At 35.5% G+C, this 17354-nt stretch overlaps 1 protein-coding gene across 6 annotated transcripts in view; it reads right to left on the bottom strand.

The window, feature by feature from the left end:
• Positions 1-17354, bottom strand: part of LOC121405819 (diacylglycerol kinase zeta-like) — a 44321-nt gene that overhangs the window by 16729 nt on the left and 10238 nt on the right. For all 6 annotated transcript variants that reach the window (XR_005968706.1, XM_041596783.1, XM_041596784.1 and 3 more), the window contains exons 4-14: positions 10401-10475; positions 9501-9695; positions 7862-7984; positions 7079-7249; positions 6058-6140; positions 5414-5588; positions 4594-4664; positions 2981-3126; positions 1853-2045; positions 1015-1123; positions 450-649 (exon numbers count right to left, since the gene is read on the bottom strand). Coding sequence is in view for 5 of the 6 variants with exons in the window: in XM_041596783.1 (XP_041452717.1) it covers positions 450-649; positions 1015-1123; positions 1853-2045; positions 2981-3126; positions 4594-4664; positions 5414-5588; positions 6058-6140; positions 7079-7249; positions 7862-7984; positions 9501-9695; positions 10401-10475 (1541 nt within the window). In the remaining variant the exon portion in view is untranslated. The remainder of the gene's footprint in view (positions 1-449; positions 650-1014; positions 1124-1852; positions 2046-2980; positions 3127-4593; positions 4665-5413; positions 5589-6057; positions 6141-7078; positions 7250-7861; positions 7985-9500; positions 9696-10400; positions 10476-17354) is intronic.

Raw genomic sequence — 17354 nt, forward strand, 5'->3', positions numbered from 1 at the left:
CAGAGTACCAGAGAGAAAATGCTTAGCCTTGGCCAACTGTGCGGCCAAGGAGAGCAGGATACTTTACCTTTTCATTTCAATTCAAGGTTGATTAAAAAACATGGGTCTCAGCCAAAAGGCTCAATTGGTCATGTATTCAAAGTACAAACAATTAATAGAATCATTTCATATTTCAAACATTAAACAAACAGCAACAGTTGTAGAAACTGAGATAAGAAATATGTATGTAGTTAATGTCAGGCAAGACTACTTAGGTAATGAAAAAAAATAAACATAAGATAATGAGGAAGTTGAAATAATAACAATAAATACAGCATAAGGCTTTTGTCAGTGGCATTCCATAACGTCTGCTCGTCGCAACTATCGTTCTACTCCGAGTAATTTATTCATCAAAATGGTGTCCAGTACAAAACCATTGGAAACAGATAATAACATCCCTTTATACTCACTCTGCATTAATGGGCACAGATCCTCTTCTCTTTGGCTTTAGCAGCATGTTGGCTTGGTTACGCAGCATGATGTGGATAATAGAGGGCGGCAGACGGCATGGTTCGCCATCCACCTGGATGGGTATCGTCGTGGTGGTGATGACCTTGGCCTCCCGGCATTGGCAGATCCGTTCACCGTGACCCCCAACATATAGCGCAGCCTGAGTAATGAAAGAGGCAAATAAATATTTTCTACTACAAAATAAAAATATAAAACTATAAACTTAACGACTGTCCTGTTTTCAGTTTCCATGGGGGTAGATTATAGTTTGTTGATACCAGAATCTTTCAAGAGCAGAGGAAATCCCTGCTATATATCTACATATTTTAGCTCAGCCAACTATGTTGCCTACTGAATTGAATCACAGTTGAACAAATAAACTGGCAAATTCCATGTGGCTCATGTGCATCTGACCACCCCCCCCCCTTCCTTAAATTGAGAAAAATTAGGGTTGGACAATGAAAACAGTTTAGATATTTTATGTAATTGCCCAACTTCAAACTTCTCTTATGAGGAACTACTTACGATTTGAGATGGCGTGAATCCGATAATTTCTAAGAAGCCGTCGTCGTGTCTCTGTTGCTCAAACTGAAGGGAGCTTGGATTTCCCCATGGAGTGGTGCCAGCACCATATCTGATGAAAACAATTAGAAATAAATCCATACATGAAAAGGCTATTGATAGAGGAACTTCACAGAGTTCTAACTTACAGTGAAACGCATGCAATGGTTCAGTGAAATCTGCTCCGGCAACAATTGCTCTGATCGAAAATCAGCATGGTAATCCAAACAATAAAATCCAACCCTCCAAACTAAATGCACCCTAATCCTAATCTGGAGATTATTCTGAACCAAAAACTCTATTACAATCCTAAAACGTTCACATAACTTAATGCAGTTAGCACCATGCAATGGGTGGAGGCATAAAAGCAGGACAATGTAGGCTTTCCTTAGTTGAGGTTGATTGGAACAATCACAACTCTACGTAAGAAGGGGCCCAGGCCTGATGTGAGCCTAGACTTACTTGGGGATATTAAGAAATAGTAAGCAGTGCAGCTTGAGTTCCTGTGAAATTTTTCAAAGTATGAACATGAATAGAAATGTATAGATTGTTGCCAATTTGATGAGCAAACGTAGATTATTATTCTTGGTTTAACCGGACTAAATCTTTCTTAAGCCAGTTCCTGAACTTACTTGGGGATATTAAGAAATAGTAAGCAGTGCAGCTTGAGTTCCTGTGAAATTTTTCAAAGTATGAACATGAATAGAAATGTATAGATTGTTGCCAATTTGATGAGCAAACACAGATTATTATTCTTGGTTTAACTGGACTAAATCTTTCTTCAGCCAGTTCCTGAACTTACTTGGGGATATTAAGAAATAGTAAGCAGTGTAGTTTGAGTTCCTGGATCCTACTAGTAAAGTCTACCCCATCACATTCCAGTGTGATCTTCTTGGTTAAATCTTTGGACGCCCTCTTCAGGAGGTCCGTTCCTCCCGCCCGAGCATAGTACATCTTGTTTCGGAATCTACTGTTGAACTTCTCAGGATTTGCCTCTGTTAGGGGGAAAAAAAAGGAAGATTAATACATTGTGGTAGAAATCGCAAAATTGATTTCATCAGGGGCCGTTTTCACAAAACTCTCATTAATAACAAATGTGCAATAACAGCTACTGAAATGATTTAATCTGATTGGCTGAAAGCAAACTTGTTGGTGGACATTTGTTATTAAAACAAGTCTTCATGTACCAGGACCAAGAATCCAAAAACTAACCATAAACAGAGATGCCAAGTTCAAAGACGAGCTATGCGTGAGATTTTCTGTGAATCTGAGTGAGATCACAGACATTGATACAATGTATATGGGGATAGGCTGTGATAGTTGCGTGAGACAGAGATTTGAGGGGATGAACAAGAGTCCAAAATGCTTGAGTCTCACGCATAATGTGTGAGACTTGGTAGCTCTGCATAAACTGTATTTTATCAAGAAAAATTCATGCAAAACAATTCTGGAGAATGAGCAATCATTCTGTACTTAGTAAACGAGCATGGCAGGAAACACGTCCTATTCTTAAAAGAAATGATAAATGCATCACAATGTGCCCATCTATACTAATCCGTGTATGTGATTTTCATTATTTCACAAGGTACGACTGGCTTGACAGCTCTTAGAACTGACGACACTGATCACTAGTTTCGTCCGAGACACTGGAAGAGCCAAAACAGTCCCGGAATCCAATCACAGCAGACGCATTCCAGTGTTCTGGAATCTACAACTCTGGCCTAAACATTACTTAAAAAGCACCTTGATCTTTAAGACTTTCTATCGCAATAATTGTTCACTATGAATTCTTGTCCTTGGCTTAAAATTATTCACAGAGCTTACAAATTCTAACTCAAAAAAGTGTCCAAATTACACATTCCCCTTTTAAAAGTTTACATAATCTGCAACTTTAACAATTTCTGTCAATTGCATATTTTTCTTGATTTACCTCTTGATTCGTGGAATTCTAACGCCGTCCTTGCATCGGCCCCTAAGCTGAAGTAGTTGTTGAAAACATCCAACGGCTTGGTGTCGATGTCTCGCTCTTCTTTCGTCAGCGCTACATCTGGGTTAGGTTCTGTGATGAGATTCCACCTATAGAAAATTGAAAACATGAGGGCATTGCACTGGTTCACTGTAACCATACTGCCTGTGGGGAATCTACAGGTAGGACTATGGTATGCCAATACTGTATATAGCACACACTTTGAAAAATCATTAAAATATCACTTTTGTGACCAAAATTACTAATTTCCATACAATTGCAATTTATTTTTCATTGGTAACTTGGGAATAAGTTTTGTATTCACCAGAGCACTAAGAACTTGAATTTTGGGCATATTTTTGTGTACGCCCTCTATTGGTGGAAAGTAATATGGCAAGAAAATTTTCATTTTCAATCTCTATTTTTAATTAAGAAAAAATAATTTAAAGAAGTAAATTTACATAAGAGCCAAGTTATATGATGAATAGCTGTAATGAAAACTGACAGTGTAAGAAAATCAAGCAGTTGTCCCATAGAAAAGAGAAAATAAGCCAAACATTGCCATCCTTATTTTGCCACACATGGAGATGTAACTGAGAACAAGGTTATATTATCACCTTGTTCATTGAATGAGTGGGGCATTGGATTAAATAGGGTGTTGATGATGGTGTTGGTAATGTTGGCAATTTTGTTTGGTTTTGATGTTGTTTGTGTTGGTGATGGACAGGTGTTTGATGTTTTTTTTCAATTATGGTGTTAGTTCTTTTGAGTTGGTGATGGTGTTTGGCATTCACGACAGTGTTTAAAGGTCAAGTCCACCTCAGAAAAATGTTGATTTGCATCAATAGAGACAAATTAGACAAGCACAATGCTGAAAATTTCATCAAAATTGGATGTAAAATAAGTTATGACATTTCAAAGTTTCACTTATTTTTAACAAAATAGTTATATGAACGAGCCAGTTACATCCAAATGAGAGAGTCGATGATGTCACTCACTCACTATTTCTTTTGTTTTTTATTGTTTGAATTATACAATATTTCAATTTTTACGAATTTGACGATTAGGAGCTCCTTGCCTGAAGCACAAAATGTTAAAATAATGGAATTCCACGTGTTCAGGGAGGAATGAAACTTCATTTCACATGACAATGACGAGAAAATAAAAATAAAAATATTTCCTATTTCATATAATAAAATACAAAAGAAATAGTGAGTGATGTCATCAACTCTCTCATTTGGATGTAACTGGCTCGTTCATATAACTATTTTGTTGAAAATAGGCAAAACTTTAAAATGCCATAACTTTCTTATTTTACATCCGATTTTGATGAAATTTTCAGTGTTATGCTTGTTGAATTTTTATTTTTTTTTATTCAAATCAAGGTTTTGTTGGGGTGGACTTGCCCTTTAATATTGAAATGACGGACTCCCTTCCCTTGCTCCAATGGCTAATATGGTTTTACAAAAAGTGGTATAAACTTTCTATTGTTGAAAGCTCCGCACGCAGATCCTTTCAAAGCAAATTTTACCCCCCCCCTGATATGCCTCTGACAAGTGAAAGAGGTTTTGACTTGCCTGTCTAGTTGCACCACTGGTCCTTCTTCAACCTGTTGTAAAATCTTAGAGATGGGCTCATCTGTGTAACCCTGGGAATGAAAATGGTGGAGAATCAAGAGTTATTCAGAAAAGTAATTTGAAAATATAAAAATATCACTTTACATAAAAGAATCACATGATGAACGTAGAAACATGAATTAAAAAGGAAGAAAACAAGCAATAAAAAAGATGCAAAATCGTAGTTGGATTGTACGCTGTATTTATTCATTATTCAGGTTTCTATCATTGTCAAAGCTTAGCAACCACAGTTATATCCGTATTTTTACATTAATTTGATCCTCAAACAAAAAATACATATATTTAAAAAAGAATTGAAAGAGAAATATCATTCATCCATTTAGCTGTTTTTTCCTAAGGGTATTCACGCATATGATTAAAGAATATTCCAGAATGTCTCAGTTAAGCTTTGGGATGTCAGCATGAGACAGAAAAATGATTGGTATTTTGTAATGCACAATGAACTTGGCAGACAATAGAGACTGCTGGCAGAGAAAAATGACAATATGATTACCTCTGTTGTTTACATTGTTAATTTCAGAGGTCATTCTAGAGGTTTCTAGAACATATAGAACTGGAATCTTTAAGAAAGAAGTAGAATAAAATAATATAACTAAATTCTTTTAATCATTTGTTTAATATCATAACACATATTATTCATATTTTCAGTAAATGGTGTTTAGTGACCTTTTTCATTATTACTCTCATTTACTCATTGTTATGCCTCAGGCAAAAACCTGGGAGTCAAGAGGCATGGGAGAAGAGGAAGAGAAAAACCTACCCTTCCCCAGTTGATTGTCCTGGCCAGATCATTGCCTGTACCAAGAGGTAGTACTGCTACAGGAGGCATTGGCTTGAATTTCAGTTTATCAATCTCGGAAAGGATCCAGCCCACGGTTCCGTCTCCTCCGCAGGCTAAGATCCTAAGGTTTGGTACTTTTCTGAAGATCTCAAGGCTGGAGGATATGAAGGGACAGGGGTGAATTTTTATTTACATGTATTCCTTGATTTTGTTGTCATTTTATTTATCATCATCCTCCTCATCTCCATCATTGTCATTAATGATCAGTATCAGTATTAATTCCATCAATAATCATCACTATCATGAATGTCATTATCAGCATCATTGTACTTACATCTTCATGATCATGATCATCATCATCATCATCATTATACTCACTAACATCATCATCATGAAACATTTTCATAATTATGGTCATCATCATAATCATCTGCCATTACCTCCATTATCACAATCATCATCAACATTATAATCATCACTTTCATCATCACCATCATCACCATCGTTGTCATCACCACCACCACCACCATCATTATCCCTAACACCACCACTATTATCACCTCCACCACCATCATCACCACCACCACCACTACCATTACCACCTACACCACCATCAAACTTACCCTTCTCTTGGCCCTCCCTGTGAGAGATCAAAGACTTGCCTTGGGTTCATTAACCACTGGAATTTTGTCATCAACTTCCCTCCCTGGTGAAGGAAAACAATGAAAAATTCAGGATGTAGTGAAGAACATCACTTGCGGATATAGCAAAGTTTAATGCAATACAGATTACATTACTCCTATAGATTATGCAATACAGATTACATTACCTTACATACAGATAACTCCTATGCAATACAGATTGCATTACTCCTCACATTACTCCTATTTTAAGATCCTACATTGGCTCCCTGTAAAACAACGTATTATGTTCAAGATTTTGTTGTTAACTTTCCACTGTGTTCATGGCTCTTCTCCCCAGTATCTCATTTCACTGATCAAAAGTTATACCCCTTCAAGATCCTTACGTTCCTCTTTTTCCAGTTCTCTTCGTTACCCCCAAAGTTTCCAAAACCTGGAGGGGGAGATCATTTCTTTACTCATTCTCTAAGTTATGGAATAGCCTCCCTGAAAACATCAAACAGTGCTTGACCTCTGAAACTTTCAAACATTACCTTAAAACATTTCTCTTCAATTCTTCTTAATTTCTTTTATAATTTCCTAAAAAGCGCCTTGAGCACTCTACAGAGTGGATTTGGCGCGATATAAGTCAAATTATTATTATTATTACAGTACCATTTTCTGGGCCATATCATATTGTCTGTGAAAATAGGTGACCCATCTAAATATTAAATCTAAATTCATTTATTTCCAATACTTATAAAAATCTGTCAAACACATCACATGAAATGAGAAAATACAATGATTATTGGGCACCAGCAGATGCTATTGACCCTTCTAAGACTGGGCTCCCAGTACTACATTTAAACAATAAAAAGTAGAGAGAGAGAAAAGGGGGGGGGGGGCAGGAGGTATTTTATCTAACCTGCTGGATCTGCCACTGGGGTCCGTCATCATCATCAGTTCAAGCCAACCAACACATGAAATATATCTATAAATCCTGACTTATTTCTTCTGGTCCTACCTGATTGCCGCCACTCTTTGGGTTGATGAAGACAAGAACCGGTTTCATCAGGGGAGATGGAATGGGTTTGATGATGAACGGCCGTTGATTCTTGCCTTCTTCTTTCTTCGATATCGACTTCCTCTTGATCGACGGTTTCTTCTTTTTTCTCTGTGAACTCTTGAAAGACCCCTAAAAAGAGAAAGAGAAGTGGCATCAATCCTAAGCACGTTTATGGGTTTAAAACTGACAGAAGGACCATCTTTCCGATCTTACCCAGGGGCAAGTTACTTTTTTTTATTAGTGCATACCTGTGATTTTTTTGCAGACTAGTGGATAATGAAATATAGAAAAGCAGACACCAAAAACTGTGAAAAGTTACCTGTCATGGCTTAAATTTCCTTATACAGGCCTATTATACTGACATTCTCAAATGATTTCAAACCTATGAGTAGAATTATAGAAATAAGCTTATGAGGCAGGGGACCAGGAGACATTTAGGGGACTAATCATGATTCTTTGTCGGACAGGGCCTTTATCTAAACCCGTCTTCTCTTGTTTAGGTAATCTTATCCTCCACGTCAGAGGTATAAATATACATACCGCAATGCAACATACTTTGTGGTAGTAGCTGAATACTCTGCTTTAGTAAGCATATATTCTGGGAGTCTAAAAGTCTAAGATATACATATAATAATAAAAACACTAAAATGATATCACTGCTTTCCTTGGTTGCATACGATTTGATGATGGTAGCAAAATCAGGCATTTACGGGATCACTTACAATTTATTCTCTTCCTTACCTGTATTCTCTGCTTTGGTAATCGTATAATCCACGTCGGAGGTATAATAATAGTCGCATGAATACCCAGGGTACAAGGTTCTTCAATCTGTTGCATCATGAAGCACGATACTTTATTGTGATACTACGGAGGATACAAAGAGAAAAAAAGAAATGAATTTAATCTAGTTCCATACCTCCTCTGCATGAGATATTCAAGTCTATATCTGGAAATTTGACATCTGATTGATAATAATAATAATAATATGCAACATTTATATGGCGCCTAATACAAATGTTTCTAAGCGCTGCAATCTATTACCCCGGCTTAAGCACGGCTACCCTGATCGGGCGCATCGAGCATTCAAGGAATTCCTTCCTACCGGGTACCCATTTACTACACCTGGGTCGAGAGTGGCAAATGTAGATAAACGCCTTGCCAAAGGACGCTAGTGCTGTGGTGGGATTTGAAGCCCGGTGGGTGTTTCATAAAGCTGTTCGTAAGTTAAGAGCGACTTTAAGAACGACTGGTGATCCTTTCCTGTGGTAATGGTATATTCATTGGAGATGGTTTAGCGCGTAAGAAAGGATCACCAGTCGTTCTTAAAGTCGCTCTTAACTTACGAACATCTTTATGAAACGGGTCCCTGGACCTTGTGGTTCACAGTCCGGAGACTTATCCACTGGGCCACAACACCTTGTTCATGATTGAACAAGGCATGAAATTTAAATCAATCAACAAGAATCAACTAGCAATGTTCATTCCTGACACACTAATAAATGTAACCAACAAGAAAGCTGAATGTTTTTAGTGTGAATGTGTTACAAAAAACTATTATCTGGAACTTCATTTACAATTACTTGTATAAAGGTGAATGATTGATGGCATTTCACTTTCATTATTATACAATTCATGAATCATCACACTGGATATGATACAAAACCTAACTTACATGTAGAGATTGGCAAGAATGGTTTGAAATTTAATGTCAATATTACGTTATGCAGAATAGATTGTTGGGATATTATGACTTTGCGCATTGGAAAGGATGGCTCACGACCATTTCTTTTATGTTACATGTTGTATCTGTTATCTCTCGGGGGGGGGGTGCAAGAAAATATTTACAATCCATTGCAAATATTCTGTTGCAATTTTATGATTGATAGATCATAACAGCTGTAACAAATCAAAATTAAACTTCTTGTTTCAAGGAGCAGATTAGCAATCAATCACTAATTAGCAATTAACTATAAGACATATGATTGATATAGGGACCAAAAATAGAACTCAAAAAATGATCGCAAGTTTCTTACAACACCCTATTACACTGTATTTCTAAATGAGAGTGAATATAGATTCATGCATGAATTATCTGCAAAAATCATTTCCAACCAACATCCTTTTGTACCGTTCATAATCTACCATGCATAATTGAAACACAGCGTGTTTGGTCTCAAATCAAAAGACATTTTACTCTCTTATTATACATATACATGTAAGAGACAAATTTTAAATTTAAACATATAACTGCAGAACGTGCCTCTCCAAATAAGTTTGCCCTATTGACATGATTTGAGAAATAACTAGGTGACATTCACGAATCATGATCACTAAAAATCTCTAAAATAGGCAACACTTATAAGACCTTCTGAATACTTACTGCTACTTTACACCATGAACAGCTGATGGCAATGATGTCTTTCTGCTGGAATAGCTTTTGTTGAAAACTTTTCCCACACTGCTTGCATTTACCCTCCTGTCGACTCCTATGAACCCAGTGATGCCGTACCACCTGGTTCTCCCGGTAATTCCTGATCCCTGCGTCCCGAAACGTCGGTTTGCACTTGAAGTTTATCTGTGGACAGTAACAAAAGAAAGAAAAACTTGTCACAGAAAGTTATTTACTTTTTTCCTGCTTCCAAAAATGTCATTTCGCATGTACTTGAAGTTTATCTGTAGACAGTTGCTAAAGAGAGAAAAAAATTGTCGGAGAGGTGCAATAGCTCAGTCGGTAGAGCAGGGGTTTTGGATTCCAGTGACCCAGCAGGGGAGCGTTTCATGAAAGGACTTGTCGGACGTTTTATCCAACAAGTACTGTTTTATCCGACAGTTACTATGGTAACAGTGACTTTCAACCAATCAGAATCAAGGAAAGTTGTAAGATCTGACAACTTGTCGGACAAAAATGTTGATGGAACGCTCCAGAGAGGACGGTTCGTGGAATAGATACAGTGCGCTATCGCCCCTTGAGATTTCACCACGAACCGTCCGCTCTGTTACGATGCCCACTGTAGCGTAAATAATTCACTTCAAGAAAATATAAAGATACGGGATGAAACTTTTGAACCAGAACTTTTGAACGAAAACACTGGTAAATAATTTGCTCTCCTTGTAGGTGCACTTATTGCTGGTTTTAAAAAGCTTTTCTTTAAATGCGTTTTCTGCCAAACTAATTTTCGCATCGAAGTGCGCAAAGAGGACGCTTCGTGGTGCGTGCGACGATATGTTAAATCTTCAATAGGTTTAACTCAGTGAAATTGAAAACAATCTACAAACTCACCCTTTCCAGTTGTTGCATACATGCTGTGTGAACGACAATCTTACAGGATGAACATTTTCTCCTCGGCCCCGTTTTCTGCAGAATAAAGAAGAAAGCGAAGTACAAAAAAAGACATGATCCAACTGTTAATTTTCTCATGAAATGCAATAAACACAATTTTTTTTAAAAATAAAACAGATTTCTTAACACCCCGTGCATCAATTTCTGCAGCAAGAAATATTGAATCGCTATGAAAAAGGCACTTAAGGTATGGTCTAAAAATAGCATTACTTTTTATGTTGTAATATATGCATCCTCTTTTATGCCTTTATTTGAAAGTGCAAAAAGACACCTCCTCTGTGTTATTTGCTATAGATGTGAAGCATTATCATTATTATTGTTGTTGTTGTGGCTATTATTATTCTTATTATTAATATTATTATTAAGGCAAGTTGACACAATTCGGCAATTGACATTTGCATTGAAAACATATTTATTTATCTAAAAAGAATATTAACAAAGCATTACCAGCAGCTTTTGCTCATTTTTTCTTCTTTTTTTCTTTCCTAAAGCGCATTGAGATCTTTTAGGTGTAATGCGCTATACAAAAGCTGTTCTATTATTATATTATTATTATAATGCAACAAAATGGCCATCCTCAAATTGGCACCTTATTTTCATAATCCTGTAGTACTTCAATGTTGGTCTATATATACCCTTATTCTTTTGATGTAATATTTGAATTTTCTTAGAGGCCTACCGGGTATATATTAAAACGCATAGAGAAACCTGTTGTTCGTTATGTGTTTTATATATTAAGTACATGTATTATTATTAGCTTTATTTTTATTATTACCACAATTATTATTTCGCTGTTGCCGTTATTATCACCACCACCACCATCATAATCACCACCATCATCATCGTCCTCATCCTTGTCATCAATATCAAAGTTATTACTATCATTACTATAATGATCATCACTATCATCACCATCACCATCATCATTATCACACCACCACCATCATCATCACCATCATCATCATCATCACCATCACCATCATCATTATCACACCACCACCATCATCATCACCATCATCATCACCATCACCATCACCATCATCATCATTATCATCATCACCATCATCATCATCATGATTCATCATCATTATCATCATCATCATCATCATCATCATCATCACCATCATCATCACCATCATCATCATCACCATCACAATTCATCATCATTATCATCATCACCATAACTAAACCATTATTATCGCTATTGCCGTTTTTATCACCACCACCACCACCACCATCATCATCATCCTTGTCATCAACATCAAACAGTTATGAATATCATTACTATAATGATCATCACCATCATCACCACCACCATCATCATCACCATCATCACCATCATCATCATCATCGTCACCATCATCATCACCATCATCACCACCATAACCATCATCATCATCACCATCATCACCACCACCATCATCATCATCACCATCATCACCATCATCACCATCATCATCATCATCATCATCATCACCACCACAACCATCATCACCACCATCCTTAGCATCAGCTTACTTTACCATCATACTGTTTCTACTTTAGATTCCTATCTGATTTTAGCCTCCTTACTTTTAACGGTCCTGACATGCCAATCTGCTGTAGATATTAAGATATTCTGTAGCTTCTTTAGTATTAAAAGTATCTTAAACTTTCCTCAATATCAAGTTTAGAGGACAAGTCTACCCTAACAAAATGTTGATTTGAATGAAAAGAGAAAAATCAAACAAGTGTAAAACTGAAAATTTCAACAAAATCGGATGTAAAATAAGGAAGGTAATACATTTAAAAGTTTCACAAAATGTTATATTCACATCCTGGTCATTATGCAAATGAGGGGATATCACCCACTCACTATTTCTTTAATATTTTATCATATGACACATAATATTTTAAGTTTTATTGAAAGAAAGTTTCATTCTTTCCTGAACATTTGGAATTACCATTTTTTTAATGTTATGGCTCAGTCAACTTGGGTACTTATTTCAAACAATAAGAAAGAAAAAAGAAATAAAGTGGGACATCTTCAACTCTCTCATATAAATATCACTAAATTGTACAACTTTTTTTAAAAATAAGCCAGAGTTTAAATTTCATATCTTGCTTATTTTACATCCAATTTTGATGAAATTTCCAGCATTATGCTAGTTTGATTTTCTCTATTGATTCAAATCAACATTTTTCAAGGGTGATTTTGACCTTTATGTAACAGTTAAGGAAATCACGGTCGTCAAATTAAACAAGACAATTGGGAGAATGTTGTCAAAAAACAAAGAAAAACAGGTGGCCTTCATAAATGGGTCGATATTCCAATGAAATATATGATTACCTCATAATTGTATATCTTACATTCATGTAAGTACATGTCAAATCGTGTATTGTTTATTTCATGTGTAATCTACTATAAAGGAATGCCATTTCCTCTAAGCTGCAAATTACAAGAATATCTTGGGTGCTTGTTAATTCTATTATCATGTACATGTAACACTGATTTGGAAAGTAATATAGCTCTCTCTTGGCTAAAAATATTTTCCATGTACAAAGGAAAGAGATGTTCTTCTGTGACATCAATTTTTTTTCTGTATTCATACCAGCTAACTTGTTCCAAGGGTTTTATTCTCCTTGAATAGCAAACTATTCATCATTCCTTGAATCTTTAATACTTTGACTTTCAAATACACTTAAATTTATTTTGTCCCAATTGGCTTTTCAAATTTAGACTACAACTTCAGACCACAGTTTACATTAAACCCAAGTTCAGTATACGGGCCAAAATAATTGAGGAAGAGAAGAAAATGGACTATGGAAAAATGATAGAATTCATCAAATTAAGCAACAATTTATGTGGTCCAAAATGGCAATCCATGGTTAAAATACAACTTTAACCAGGTTAAACACTAAACCAAAGTTCAGAATACTGGCTTACATAATTGTGGATGAGAAAATGGACAATGTAAAATGGTCAAATTCATCAGTATCATTAACTTTCAAACACATGTATTTCAATGGGACAGATTCACAGATGCAAGCATTGGCCAATGAGTTTGATTCAACACTTGAAAGTGAATTGACTCGAAAGATTTGAAGAAAAAAAAAGAAAATTAAAAACAGAGAAAATAATAGAAACCTCTTTTTAAGCATGCATTCCAGTGTCTTGTTATGTGCAAAAAAGTGTGAGGGAAGAACAGGAAATGAATTTAAAAATAATATTATCATGGATTGAGGTACAGTTTACAATGAATGAACTGAACAGAGTGCATGCATGTGAGACGAATACATTAACACTTACTATGGCAGGCAAAATGTATTTTCTATATTTCGGTGGGGGGGGGGTACTCTTCACAACTTACTTCACAACTAAATCTTCAACATTGAATAAGTTTTAAAATTGCAACAAATGGTGATTCTTCAGGGTTCCTTTTTTCAATTTACAGGGGCAAAATGGCAGGCAAAAAATCACTGTTATATTTTCATTGGCTACTTATTACAAATTTCTCCCTAAATCTGCAAAGTTTGGATAAGCTTTAAAATTTAAAAAAATTGTGATTTTCAGGGATCCTTTTTCAGTTTACAGGGCTCTTTTGAGCACTTCAGATTCAAAATGGCAGGCAAAAATGAATTGTTATATTTTCATGGGCTACTTATTACAAATTACTCCCTAAATCTGCAAAATTTGATAAGCTTTAAAATTTCAAAAAATTGTGATTTTCAGGGATCCTTTTTCAGTTAACAGGGCTCTTTTGAGCACTTCAGATTCAAAATGGCAGGCAAAAATGAATTGTTATATTTTCATGGGCTACAATGTACTTATTACAAATTACTCCCTAAATCTGCAAAATTGGATAAGCTCTAAAATTGCAACAAATGGTGATTTTTTTTCACAGTTTCTTTTTCAGTTTACAGGAATCTTTTGAGCACTTCAGGGGCAAAATGGCAGGCAAAAAATCACTGTTATATTTTCATGGGCTACTTATTAGAAATTACTCCCTAAATCTGCAAAATTGGATAAGCTCTAAAATTGCAACAAATGGTGATTTTTTACAGTTCCTTTTTCAGTTTACAGGAATCTTTTGAGCACTTCAGGGGCAAAATGGCAGGCAAAAAATCACTGTTATATTTTCATGGGCTACTTATTAGAAATTACTCCCTAAATCTGCAAAATTGGATAAGCTCTAAAATTGCAACAAATGGGAATTTTTTTCACGGTTTCTTTTTCAGTTTACAGAAATCTTTTGAGCACTTCAGGGGCAAAACGGCAGGCAAAAAATCATTGTTATATTTTCATGGGCTACTTATTACAAATTACTCCCTAAATCTGGAAAATTTTGATAAACTTTAAAATTGCAATGAATAGGAATTTTTTAGGGCTCCTTTTTTTAGTCTCCATGGCTCTCTTCAGCATTTCAGGAGCAAAATCGCAAGCAAAGATCATTATCATATTCTCAAGGGCTGCTTTCCAAAACGTACTCCTTGCATCTGCAACATGGGATAAGCTTTAACATTGCAATAAACGGGAATTTTTCAGGGCTCCTTTTTGACTTTCTATGGCTTTTAGCAATGTGGGGGCTAAATCATGCCCCCCCTCCCCTGCACTATGGTGTGAGGGAACTATACCAAGCTGCCTATTTTTGAGAGCACTAATCAGTACTCGGTACCTCTAAAATTAGTAATCTACCTTTGAAATGAGTATGTTGCAATCAGCCCTCTTCTGAAAAAAAATCAAAATCTAATTTCGCCATAACAATTTGATTCCCTTGCATGCAAGATGAATATTCTTTTTTTTTCAACATTATATCAAACCGAATACATACATGTATGTATGAAAGTAAGATTAATGAAAGTCCATGACAACGGTCTATGGAAAATATATGTTTTTTAAGAATACACATATGTTAAAACAACAGCTACTATGCTGCATTATTTTGAAGTGGAAAGGGACATGTAATAATATAAATGTGAGGTGCTTGAACCTATAGGCAAGAACAATCGCAATAAAAGGGAATCCAATCTTGGATTTAAAATGTGGTGAAGAGCGGGAAAAATAAGTGGAATGAAATGGTGCAATTGGGAAGAGATTGGAAAAAAAAAGAATTTATGGCCAATTAAAAATAGAGATCCCTATTACAGACTACGTAAATTTCAATTTAAAGTGTCATGTAAATTTTACACAGGTGGGGCTAAATTGCCATTTAGCCCCACCTATAGTACGGGGTTAAGGAAATTTTAGCCTGTGTAAAAAGGGTATATGATGATATCACCAATAGGGCCAATTTCAAGTCTACATGGGTATAGTGATTACCATTTTTTACAACTTCAAATAAATCAATTACTTTATTTTTTGTACAATATTATTCAAAATTTCACCTACATGTCAGATTTTTTTTTATTTCCTCTAAAAACAAAAATTTCTATCTGGATTGGATTCCCCTTTAAACAATATAACATGGTATAGAAATGGAGCTATGACGTTCTTCCAATAAGCTTAATGTACATAGTTGTGTATGGTACAAGAGCAGTGACACAAGTTGACAAGTGCAAATTATCAAATACAGTGTCCCATATAATAAAAGAAACCTGATTAGTTTAGATCATCAAATATATTTTCATGACTAATTCAACAGAAAGAGTAAAAATAGTGAAATTTGATCCTCTTTGATACGAGCCAAATACAGATTCACTCTGTCAAAAACATTTAGAGATTTTTATTCCTTGTTAAGTTTCTTTAAACAGACAGATATATACCAATGAGCTTTCCTGTTTTATGCAAGTTTGTTGCACCCAACAGAAATCTCAACCTACTTTTTCTGTGCAACTTGACATTCAAATTTCAAATGATCATCCATGCATGAGCTATTCATATCATATTAGGTATTGAAATAATATGAATTTTATGACGTAATCAAAATTGTTTGCCCATGTTGCGAGAAACAACTCTGGGAATCATGGTTTCCTTTTTCATGGGACACACTGTACTTTGTTCTACATGTGGTTAGGGCGGCGTGGAGACAACGATGGTGGGGAATAGATTGGTGGTGTGGGGGTGGGGAGGAATGAAGGGGCTGGGGAGGGGGGGGGGGGTCATGGGTTAGAAATATTAAGGTGATGGTGACAGGGGTGGGTCTATCCATAGAGGTACCATGTCTCATTTTAGTCACCCCGTTGCAATGATTTATCTTAATTCTGTATGCAGGCAATTGTTTGTGTAATATGGTTTGAAAAGAAAACAAGTAGATCTAAAAGATAGATAGATAGATCGATAGATAGACAGACAGACAGACAGACAGACAGACAGACAGACAGATAGATAGATAGACAGACACACAGACAGTGATCGACCGACAGACAGATAAATGTACAGTAGATAAACGTAGATAATTTGAAAGATCATAGACAAATCTGTATATAAATAATAAAATAATAGAACCATTGCCAGTGTAGTATGCGGTAGTATTTTTAGTGAACTTGACTAATCATTGCATTCTGTAAATTGGCAACACAATGAAACAACTAAATCACTGTTTAAATGAAAATTGGCAATGTTTATTATAGTCTTTCTATAATCATTCATTTTAACTCATGTTATCATTCTTTTTTTGACAGAGGATAAAAAAATGTGTGATAAAATATAAGCTTTTGCCAATTTGAGGATTTTAACAGAATATTCCACACATTTCGAAAGTTATGAACTTCTCTGGGATGAGGAGATAAGACTTTGGACCAAATGGCCAGCAAATTTTCTTCACATTAATATTTCATTCTAAAAAAAATGAATATATCAGTCAAACATTTCAATGAAAATGGGCAAGTTTATAGTTTGAACAGTGAATCTGTTTTCCTTTTTTTTTACTGCATTGCCAATTTAGGGATCGGTACCTCTACGGGATCAGGATAGGG

Source organism: Lytechinus variegatus, chromosome 19 (genome assembly GCF_018143015.1).
Source record: "Lytechinus variegatus isolate NC3 chromosome 19, Lvar_3.0, whole genome shotgun sequence".
NCBI lineage: Eukaryota > Metazoa > Echinodermata > Echinoidea > Temnopleuroida > Toxopneustidae > Lytechinus > Lytechinus variegatus.